Raw genomic sequence first — 12,068 nt, forward strand, 5'->3', positions numbered from 1 at the left:
AGAAAGCCTAGTATAGTGTTGCTAGTGGCCAGTCTTATGCAGATTTATAAGGAAAAGGAGCAAGCTGAGAAAGGAAAAATACAAAAAAGTACAGTTTGAGGAGAAAAGGGAAAACAGGAAAAGTTTAAAGAAAAGCCTGATGCTAAATAGAATAAAGGGAGTGGTGACCTCATGGCAAGACCCCATCCAGGTACGTTTCCAGTTTGTGAAAAGGAATTAAAGTAAAGCTTAATGGTTCATGCCTTTAATCCTAGCACTCAGAGAAAACAGAGGCAGGCAGATCTCTGTGTTTGAGGTCAGACTGGTCTACAGATCAAGTTCCAGGGCAGCCAAGCTTAGACAATGAAGGAAACCATTGAAAACAGAAAGCTGTTGAAAAATGTATTCGCATGAGGTGGCCATGTTCTAGAACTCCCACATCAATCAATAATCAAGAAAATACCCCACAAATATGCCCACAGGTCAGTCAGATGATGGCACTTCCTAAATTAAGGTTCCTTCCCCCTGAGTGACTCTAATTTTTATCAAGTTAATTAAACCAACCAGCAAAGGCAGACCCTATCTACCTCTTCTCCTCACCGTGATCTGGTTAGCTACTAATTGGCTCTCCTGCATGTATGCTCCTGCCTTTGATAGCAGGGGGTGAACAGTCCAGTCCTTCAAGGACTCATCCTTGAATTGGGGCCTTAAAGATGAAAGTTATAATTCTTGTTGATTCACTTGGTCAACAAGAGTCCATGAAGGTTGTGCACCACTCTATAGAGCTTGTGAGTTTTCACACATGTATGTTCTCTCACAAACACACAAAAAGTCACTCTTCCATTTGTATATTTTTTTAAAGCAAAAATGCATTTTTTAACCCTAGTAATTTGACCACTGATTTTATGGTTAGAACTCCAAAGAGTCTTCACTAAGTAGAATTTAGAAATGCTACTTGAATCTAAGGGAACATATAGACTTACAAAAATAAAGCAGAAAATTAATCCCTACAGGACATTATTTAGCTGGAAATTCTTCAAAATCAGCAGAGGTGGAAAAACTACAAGAATTTTACAATAATGGGTTAGTGGCTTTCATTTGTAATAACTCATGTCAGCTAAAATGGAAACTTAGACCTTTCATAAATGAACTCAGAAAGATTAACTACTACTTAACACAGTTTATAATGTAAGTCCTTGAGGACTCCATTAATGTCCATCTGAGTGACACAGTGGAAATAGAGACATCGGGGCTTCTCCTAGGGAATTCTGGGAAGCAGTGCACTAGTAAATCCCTTGAGGAAAAACACCCACAAGGATCCTAACACCCAGAGTGTGTGCTCTATGACCTTTACTAAATTTTAAGTTCCCCTGTAAGTGGACTTTGGATCTTTGGGTGGTTTGCATAAGAATGCCCCCCCCCCCCAGGTTCATAGATTTGAATGCTTGGTCACCAGGAAGAGGCACTATTAGGAGATGCAGCCCTGTTGAAGGAAGTATGTCACTGTGGGTGGGATTTGAGGTTTCAAGTACTCAAGCCAGGCTCAGAGTCTCTCTTTCTTCATGCTACCTACTGTTTCAGATGTAGTACTCTCAGCAATCTATCCTGTACCATATCTGTCGGTATGTTGCCATGCTTCCCATCATGACAATAATGGATGAAACCTCTGCACTTGTAAGCCAGCCCCAAATTAAATGTTTTCCTTTATAAGAGTTGCTGAAGTCATGGTGTCTCTTTCCAGCAAGTGAACACTAATTAAGACTAAGACAGTCTTACTAATCATTTGTTGTTGTTGTTTTTAATCCCAGTCCAATGGCCTGCATATAGTAAAAAATAAAAAAATAAAAAAATAAAAAAAATAAATAAAATTAAAAAAAACAAAACAAACAAACAAAAAAAACCCTCAAAGTCATCCCCAGTGATGGATGGATTAGAAGGAATGGCAAAGGGACACTGCCACTGTCTCTACAGGAGCTCTACAAAAGTGTCCTCAACTATGAATCACATGTACCTTACTTAGCACCATGTTATCCATGTAAACATCAAACATAAATACACACCTTTTACAACTTTGCAGCAGGACTCAACTCTCTTAAATCGCCCCTACCCCAGGAATTTCCAAGGTTCCTCAGAATGGGTTCCTGAAACCAGCGATACCCTCAGAATGGAATCCATAAGAAAAACATCAAGTAGAAATTAGATTTTACTCAGAATGTTAAGATTTTTGCAGCTCAACATTTGTGGTTTCACAGGGTATTTCTCTCTGATTGTGCTTTCCTCTGTGTCAAGTAAAAACGCTCCCAGAGGCTCACTTTCCTGGTGCCATCTCAATGGTAGGTATTTAACAAAAGCATTAAGGATTTGCCATATTTTCTTTCAGTAATTAGAGATATGTTAAATTTGCTATTTTACAAAATTTTCTCGATTTCTCAACATTCCCACATTCATCTCAACAGAAGTAGCTGAGTTAAGAAAAAATTGACACACAGGATGAACTTGAAAAGTGTCAGCAGCAGATACAGAACTGGTGATTTGCCAGCAGCAATGGAGTTTCCCAATAGTAGATAGCTGTCTTAGTTAGAGTTTCTATTGCTGTGAAGAGACACCATGACCATGGCAACTCTTATAAAGGAAAACATTTCATTGGAGTCGCTTGCATTTTCAGAGGTTTAGCTCATTATCATTATGGCAGGAAGCATGGAGGTGTACAGGCAGACATGGTGCTGTAGAAGTAACAGAGTTCTACATCTGGGCCTGCAGGCAACAGGAAGTGGTCTGTCTCATGGGGTGTAGCTTAAGCGTAGGAGACCTCAAAGCCTGCCTCTACAGTGACACACTTCCTCCAATAAGGCCACACTTCCTAATAGTGCTACTTCCTTTGGGGGCCATTGTAACACAAATCTTAAGATGGTATTAAAATAAAAAACCTGGGGCCAGATACTGGGGTAAATGCTGAGAGATCAGAGAGACAAAGGAACAAGCCCCTGCCGTGTCTCACCTCGCCAACTCCACAAATCCTCTTACTGAAATTCTCTGAGTCCTCAGCTGAAAGGCTCCAGCTGAAAAAGCCTCTAGTTTCTGTCTCCTCACGCCTTATATAGCTTTCTCTACTCAGCCATCACTTCCTGGGGTTAAAGGCGTGTGTGCTTCCCAAGCAAAGGCATGAGATCTCAAGTACTGGGATTAAAGGCATGTGATTCCCAAGTACTGGGATTAAAGGTGTGTGCCACCACTGCCTGGCTCTGTTTCTCTCCTAGACTGAGTCAATCTCATGTAGTCCAGGGTGGCTTTGAACTCACAGAGACCCAGACAGATCTCTGCCTCCCGAGTGCTAGGATTAAAGGTGTGTGCCACCACTGCTTGGCCTCTATGTTTAATCTATTGGCTTGTTCTGCCCTCTGATCTTCAGGCAAATTTTATTAGAGTACACAATATATCACCACAGGCCATTTTCTTTCAAACTACCACAATGGCCATCAACACACAGACCCATAACTGGTCAATGTATAGAAAATAAGAGACTTCAGAGTTTTCAACTATAAATGGGATGTCTATTTCACACTCTACCCCTCAATGCTCAGGGCTGTAAGAACCAGAGGGTGGTAGATGAGTTTAAGGAAAGACTGTTTTCCAAACACAATAGGGTAGGTGCATATATGAACTCACGATGATTGTGTCAGTATGCACAAGACATGTGCAAGCTCAATTCAGACAAAATCCCAGCACAGGGTTTGTGGTGGTAATGGTGAGGTGGTCACAAGAATCTTATCCCTAGCTAAGGAGCTATTGGCATTTGAATGCTGCTGGGAGAGGGACAATCCGTTTTCTTCAATATGACACTGGATAGAGGACCACAGTCTAGGGCAGCTCCTCCCATAGCAGCAGTTGGTCAATATAAACTAGACTGGATAGGTTTGGGAAAGAAGGAGAGGAAGAATGAGAAAAAAGAAAAGGAATCCCAACCTGATCTTGGAGTGAAGGGTGGAGGCAGCAACAGGAGGTCCTGTGAGTTACTGAGCTTCTGTTAGCGTATTGTTGTGCTTTGCTGTTGCTGGGTCAAACCTGATGTCCCCATAAACAAAGATTTTTATTTCTACTTTTATGGCAGGAGACATTACCAGCTCTTCAGAAGAACTATTTGTGAAATTCAAGCTACAGACATCTCAGGAAATAGTCTTTGTAAGCGTGGGCTTCCTAGGGCTCTGTTCCCCACACAGGATGGGAAGGAGTCCTGATTGCCCTGTGTAGCTTCAGCACAGGATTCCTGAGTGCACTGTGGCCAAAGCAGTGTGTAAGAGCATCTAGCTGGCTGCAGTTCACACTTATTTTTCTGCTTGATTTTTATAAAATCCATACACAACAGCCCAGAAGGCACATTCCTGTTCCATGACAGTGAAGACTGGAAAACTGATCAGTTCAAATCACACTGCTGGGCTGGGGAGATGGCTCCATTGGTAGTCCACTGCACACAAGGACCCGAGTCTGATCCCTACCAGGCAAGTGTGACTGATATCAAACTTGTATTCCCAGCACTCAGGAGATGGAGACAGGTGGATCTTTGTGGCTCACTGACCAGCTAGCCTAACCTACTTGGCAAGCACCAGGACAATGACAGGCTCCATCTTAAAAAAAACAAAGTAGACAACCTAAGAGGTTGACCTCTGCCCTTCATGCTCATGTATACACATGTTTACCCACATACAGACACGCACTAGAAACAGACACATACATACAGAGAGATACTCATAACAGCTTAAATTTAAGGACAAGATCACAGTCATACCTCATCTCCTGCCACTGCCAGACAGAAAGTGAGGCATATGTGATGAAAAACTCAAACATAAGCATTCACAGGGCAGCAGACATGGTGGTGGACTGAAGAGAGGACTTCATAAAGGTTGGCACAAAGCACAAACTTCAGAAGCTTTAGTCCTGAGTCTCTCTTCATGGGTGTGGGGCAGACCTTGATGTGCTTAGCATCAGCCCTGTGAGGTCACTGCATTGTGCCTGGGTAACAGGACACCTGTCTTCTGTGACCCTGCTCCTGTACATGCAGATATGTGAAGCGGGGCTGAGAGGTTCCAGTGCCAAACCAGTACCACATCAAGTACAAAAGCAGTCCCAAGGTAGCATGACTTGGAAACACATGCACATCCCAAGCCCTCTGGGAACTTCAAGAGAGCACAAACACAGTTCCACAGCTGGGATCCGGAGGAGAAGGTAGCTGACTGAGAATGTCCTGGTATAGCAAGTTGTTATCCACAGCTGGAGGCTGAGTGGATGAGTCATTGTGCTGTGTCCCTGCTAGTCACTGGGTTGAGTGCTGTTTCTGTCCATCTCTGCTTCAGTTGCTGCGCAACATGGGTCAGATGTGATCCAGAACCCCTGACTGTGTGGCATCTCAGCAAAGGTTGAATGCCGTAGCAACAAAAGAAAGTGAGTTTCAAGCTCTCTAGCTATACTTCAGTTAAGAGACTAGAAGCCCTTGTCATAGGTAAGCTGCAGATGCTTATAGAGAGCTCTCTAGGACCTGCTGACCCATCTTCTACTTAAGTGAAGAGATCTGGGCCCCCAGCAGCTGACTGTCATCTAAGCTGTTTAACTAGTGTCATGAGTAGAGTATGACTGCCTACCTCTCATCCCTTATTAATGTACGACAAGAAGCCAAGCTTCAGATTGGACATGAGATACTACATTCCTAGGTTACAGTAACAGCTAATATCTAGTTCATCTTTACTGAGTGCTGGGTCCTATATTAAGTGCTTATATGCATTACATTTAGTACTTAAGAAAAGTGCAGTTTCTAGAATTATTTCTACTTTACACATAAACAGTTGGAGCCACAGCAAGCTAAAACTGTTTCCCTGTAGTTACACAATAACCAGAGATCAGTGCATGGTGGTAGCTACTTGTTTTAAGAAAGGACATGGCCTGATGTCACAGGAAGACTAGATGTCAACGCCCTCTCTGCAGTTTATTGGCATGTGATCCTGTCCTAGCCAATTCTTTGTCTGGACAGGAGAGTTATGGGAGTGGTACCCCCACTGCTCCTAGTAGACAGAGTCCTAAGAAAGGAGTGAATCAACCATCATTCCTGTCAATTGGAGGAAGGTAACAGGAAGGGTGAGGGCAGAAAGCCCATGGCTACCCAGCAGACAGGCTGGGGAGACTGGATTCTGTGGAAGGCAGAAGAGGAAGGAGCTGGCAGAACTTCTCCCTAGGATGGAGCCTGTAGCCATAAGTAGGTGCAAGAACACACAGCACACACACATGTTCCTCTTTCTGCCCTTCTTGCTTCTTTTTCTAGTGTACAAAGAGCATTTTTAAACTTGAAAGCTTTTTGATCCCTCCAACAACCCGAATACCAAATTGAGGTTTTGTGCCAACGTGAAAGCCTGCTGGACTGACTCAAGATAAAGGCTGAAGTGTTGGTGCCCTAAAGGATGACAGTGTCAGCAAAAGAAGTCCCCAGTGACTGGCATGTTACCTTTAGACATTAACTGGACAATTCCTTCCTTAAGCCACCTCCCTCAGGGCTGAGAGTAGCTCTACTGCAAAGGCACACAGAGGAGAATGCAGGCTAGAAAGTCTTGAAAATTCTTGTACTTGACAAGGCAGTCAGGCCTGGCACATTATCTTTTCCTAGAAATATCTGTGCAGGGAAAGCAGATGACAATCCTTCCAGAGAATGTAAACAAAGCCCTGGGCTCCTTTAAGACTGCTTCCTGTGGCACTCTGCTCTGGCCTGGACTGTGTTTATCACAGCCTGAGAACTCCACTAAGGATTTAAGAGCCAGGAATCATGGTGTGAGCATAGTTGTGGGGTCAGTGTTCACAGAAGTACAGTAACAGTCTGCTGTGTTCTCAGTTAGGGGTCATAGCACACGTTCTCATTTCCCAGATAAATCTGTTGGACAGACACTGGCTGTTGAATGGAGGGGAGTGGAAATGGGGCATATCCTATGAACTAGAATAGTTTAACTTTAAGCTTTACAAAGGGCTTCAGTCGATGTGGTCTGGCAGGTGTCTTTCACACACTGACAACTGGTCAGTATTCACTGGGTCTGGGTTCATCAAGGACAGCAGAATGGAAATGAGTGGTGAGGGGCAGGAAATCCTGAATGCTGAAACATTTGGACACTGTGCCGATGCAAAGGGCACAAGTGCTCCCAAGTCCATAGAGGAGGTGAAGAAGACTAGGTATTGGATAAAGGAGCAAAATAATGTCATACGACCTATTTAATAGAGGGCATCTAACAAAGTTGTGAACAGGCCAGCAGTAAGGTGGTTTAAGGGGACAACTGTGCTCATCACAGAGGTCTGATAACAGAAAGGTCTGGAAAGAAAATGACTACAGAAGAGAGACAGAGAAGGGCTACAAGATGACAGTTCATAAAGGTCAGTAGGAGTGAAGAGAGTGGGAGAAAGGAAAGGTAAGCAAGCAGAGGTAAGAGGCCAAAGGTCAAAGGTCAGAATCCAGGAACTATAGAATGGAAACACCTGCACTCTTAGAAAGTTAGTGGCACAGACATGTTGGAAAGTACCCAAGCACAGTGGAGATGAACAGCCTTGGAGAGAAGGATGAACAGAACCTAGGGGATGGCAGGTACTAAAGTCCACTACTGATGGCAGCAGAGATTGCGGAGCAGTGAAAACTACTGCCTGGTACTCAAGACGGCAGTGTTGGAAGAGCATAGAGAATATTGTGAAGTTTGGAGATGAAGATGCAGGGGGCATCACGAGACGCTGAGCTGGCTCTGGAAGCCGGAGAAGGTCTGCAGAAAGGCAGGCTGAGTTAGGCTCACATGTGATAGGGAAAGGCATAAGGAATTAGGGCTAGAGATAAAGACAGAAGTCATCTAACTACAAATAGGTAACTATGGCAGTGAGTGGAGGATTTCAGGCCAAGAGGGAGAACCATAACTTGCCCACTCATAGCTGATGTGCTCACAAGGTAGCAGCAGCCAGGGAGAGTACACCTGTACCCACTAAACTGGCATTTTGTGATGAAGTTAAAAAGTGAAGGTTTTTGACTGAAATCCCAGGACCTAGGAGGCTGAGGCAGGAGGACTGCCATGAGTTCAAGACCAATCTAATCTACAGAGTGAAATTCCATCTCAAAAGAAAACAAAGCTGAAAAACATCTTATGCACATACAGATGTCCTTTCATAAAACATTGTGTGGCCAATGAAGATGGTGTGAGGAAGTATGCCCCAAACATTTAAGTTTTTTATAAAATAATAGTTATGTTTCTATGCCTTAACAGTCTTTAGAAGGTCTTCATTCTGAAGGAGCTGATTAAAGAAGATAAAACACACAGTGCCATTCAGTTTATCACACAGCTCCATTGATGGACATTCTAGAACATTCTGTCACTGTTTTCATCGAAGATTCAGAGAAACACTTTGGACATCCTCTAACAGCAATGGAAGGTTGTTGCAGCAATGGGCAGAGGTATGACATGAGCACTTACATCCCATTTTTCATTTTATTAACAAACATAACTATCTATTTTAATCATGCATTCACATAAATGTTTCCCCATACCCTGACCTTAAATATTCTGTTTGTGCCTTCTTGATACACTTGGGACTTCTGCAATCTTTGCCCATAAAAATCACAAGCTTTTCTTGCTTCTTTCTTTTCCTTTTTCCTTTTTCCATCTTGATATTTAAGTCCCAAGAAAAGCCATTATTAATCAATATGAATTGGGGGCTGCTCCTCAGTCTTCCACCATAATATGCTGAACAGACTCACAACCGAGAAGTTTCAAAGTCTCAAGACATGGCTCAAAGGAGACCACATATGGTGGGGAACCCTCAGAGTCTATTGCTGAAGCAGGGGTCATATAACTCCAAGAATCTGAGCAGCATGCAGTGAGCTGGCTGGCATTTCTGGCAGAGAAACTTCTCATTTTTAGACTTTCAGGCCTGGACAAAGGACCTGTGTTTCCTTCAAAGTCAAGGTTATTAGTAAAAGTCAGTGTTGGCCAAGAGAGAAACCATTCCACATGTGGTTATTGCACATTTGAAGTATAGCTGATATGACATGAGCTGTGAGTGTCAAATATATATTAGATTTCACAGATTTGTTGTAAGAAAGTCATCTCATTCATATCTTCAATGTTTTATGCTAAGATTTATACCATTGTTAAATATTAATCATGCACTAAAACAATAATTTAGACATATTAGGGTTTAACTAAAGATATGATTAAAGTTAATTTTTATATGTTTTAAAATATGACTTCCTGACATTACATACACAGTTCTCAGACAGTTCCTACCAGGCATTTGGTGGCCACTTTACAGTAGGCTGGCACTTTCCACATGCGCCACTAGGAGGCAGTGGTCAGGGCTGCTGAATTAAAAGGACTAAAGTTTCTGTGGTTCAAACTTTAGTGTCCTCATTTATTAAATAGAAATGGTGAGTGACCTGCGCTGCTCATATGCAAAGAGTGAGCATTACACTCTACACTACAGAAAGAAGCATGGTTTTATAAAGCAAACTGCAATAACTCAAAAGCTGACTCCAGAGAGGACCAGGGCACAGATGTTGAAGAAACAGTAAATCGTGGCACTTTACCCCACATTTGCAACATTCTCACCCTTTTCTTGATTTCTATTCATTACTCCTGGCCCAAAAGCCATTAGGGGAAGCAGAGGTTAGCTCAGATCCATCTAAATGTAGAGCAGCCCTGCAGCTTTCTGCACCACCTTCCTCTGTCATTCAGCAAGCAACCTCCACATGATGAAAACAAACTGAACTGTTTCCTTCAGAAAGACTATTAGGAAGTCTACACAGGGCCAAGGCAAGCTCTTACACAGCTTTATGTTATATAATCTGAGGCTGGGGAACTATTTAGGAAAAATAGGAATGTAGCATAATCAGGACAAGGAGTCAAAGTGCAGAGTTCAGTCCTGGGTCAGTCACAAGCCTAGGTCAGGGTCACATAGCTCTTGGAGGAGCCTTGGGTTCCTTACCTGTAAAATGAGATGAAGATGCTAACCCTCTCAGCTCAGGTTGTTTTAAGAATTACATAGTACAGCTACACACACACACACACACACACACACACACACACACACACACATGTTACAAGTAGATTGTATCTATAACTTATGTTAGTTAGAAAGTACTACACAAATGTTAGCTATTAACATGCTTTCATTCACTAGATTCTAAGACTCACACTAAGACATGGCTGCTTCTCCCTATGCATGGCACTGCTTAGGATCCTCATTTCCTCTTCTCCACTCACACTGAGGTCTCATTGGAAGAGCACCATTAAAAACAAAAGGCCCCAGAAACCATTCTAGTCTTACATGGATATAAAGCTATACTACTGATCTGGGTGATAACTTATTTTACTGAGGGGGGAAAGCCTTATGCTGGTAAGTCAGTTGCTTTCCTCACTGCAAAGCAGCCATCACTACATTCTAAAGCATGCTTTCGTATAGTTTTAACTCAGATGTAATTATTGAGGAGGTCAGTGGAGACAGACTGGGTGGAAGATTAACATCTTCAGCTTGGTCCCCAGCAGGAGGAAACAGCACAGAACCATTGCCACAGAGCTATGTTGTCCAGTTTGAGCACGGAATTCTGGACAGCATTCTTGACAAGGAATCTGACTCTGTAGGCAGCCATTCAGGTTGGCTTCTTAGGAGGGGAAAAAAAAAAAAACTTCATTGAAAAGACTGAAACTAGTGCTATAGAAGCCAATTACCTAAGAAGATACCTGTGTTATTTTCTACCCACTCAGTGAGCCATAAACAAAGTACACATAGACACTCTAGTAACGCTCAAACTAAAGTCCTTACAGCTTCACACAAAGTCACAGTGTTCACAGAGGTTCTAAAGTGAAATAAAAGTGCTGCCAGCAGCTAGTTAGCTATCTCAGTAACTAGACTTCACCTTTCTCATGTGTTTTAATATGTTATTATTTTATTTTTTAAGATTTATTTTTTATTTATGTGTATGTGTCTGTGTATGTTCACACATGTGTGGGTGCCTGTGGAACCCAGAAGATGGCATCAGATTCTCTGTAGCTGGAGTTACAGGCAGTTATGAACTACCCAAAGTGGGGGCTGGGAACTGAACTCTGGTCCTCTGCAAGAGCAGAACCTGCTTTTAACCATTGAGCCATCTTTGTAGCCCCTTCTGAGAATCAGTCTAACTCCAAACAAGCCTGTCTTTTTTTAAACCTTAATCCACACTGAGCATGAACCCTGGTCAGGCCCTTCATTTTACCCTCAGAGAACCCTGCTTTCCTGGGTCTATTGTGGAATGCTGGTCTTGGAATGGTTGTACCCCCTAGAGTCCTTCATAAAGGTTCACAAGGGACTAGAAGCATAGCAAAGCTCTTTGTAGCATCCCCTTCTTTGTAACACAGCACATGCTAAGTTTTCTTGACTATGTAACCCTTCTCTGTTCCCTGTGACAGACAATCCATGGGCTGATCCCAGAAAGACATTCTGAGAAATATAACTTTTACTAACAAGAAATAGAATTAATTGCCAACAAAAGTGTGAAAACTATTCATCCCTAGGAAGAGGCATTGGTAGCACAATGAAACAAGGGTCTCTGGAATTCTCCAGGCTACCCAGCCAGCAGAAGCCACTCTCCTTACTTCAGGAGATTCCCCAGATTGAAGAGCGCGCGGTTGTGCTGTGGATGGAGCTGCAGTGCCCTCTGGTAGTACATCTTTGCTTCTGCCATGTCCTTTGTCAGTGTCCCAAGGTTGTTCAGTGCACTTGCATGGCGTGGGTACAGCCTAGAAAATCAAAGTGTTAAACTTAGACTTCTAAACAGGCATCCCAAGCATGCCACAGCCCAAATGAACCCCGAGCTTTTCCTTGTAATGGGATGTCTGTGTTATATCTAAAGGCCAAGTGCTTTTGCAGCTGTAGGTATCTAAATAAATATAGCAAAAAGCAAAACCTTTAAACTCAGATGTGTAAGTAAATAAGCCCCAAAACTGCAAAAGTAAATAAAATGTTAATCTATAAGAGTAAAAACATTTCAGTCCCTCAAAAGCTGATTACACTCCTTTGCCAAAGAATCTTCCCTGCCCTGGGTGGGAACTTTT

At 42.7% G+C, this 12,068-nt stretch overlaps 1 protein-coding gene across 1 annotated transcript in view; it reads right to left on the reverse strand.

Moving 5' to 3' along the window:
- The window catches only part of Tmtc1 (transmembrane O-mannosyltransferase targeting cadherins 1), a 220,369-nt gene that overhangs the window by 31,577 nt on the left and 176,724 nt on the right, over window positions 1-12,068 (reverse strand). The window contains 1 exon segment of the mRNA XM_036181071.1: window positions 11,610-11,753. Within this exon segment, the coding sequence (XP_036036964.1) occupies window positions 11,610-11,753 (144 nt within the window).

Source organism: Onychomys torridus, chromosome 3 (genome assembly GCF_903995425.1).
Source record: "Onychomys torridus chromosome 3, mOncTor1.1, whole genome shotgun sequence".
In the NCBI taxonomy this organism is placed as follows: domain Eukaryota; kingdom Metazoa; phylum Chordata; class Mammalia; order Rodentia; family Cricetidae; genus Onychomys; species Onychomys torridus.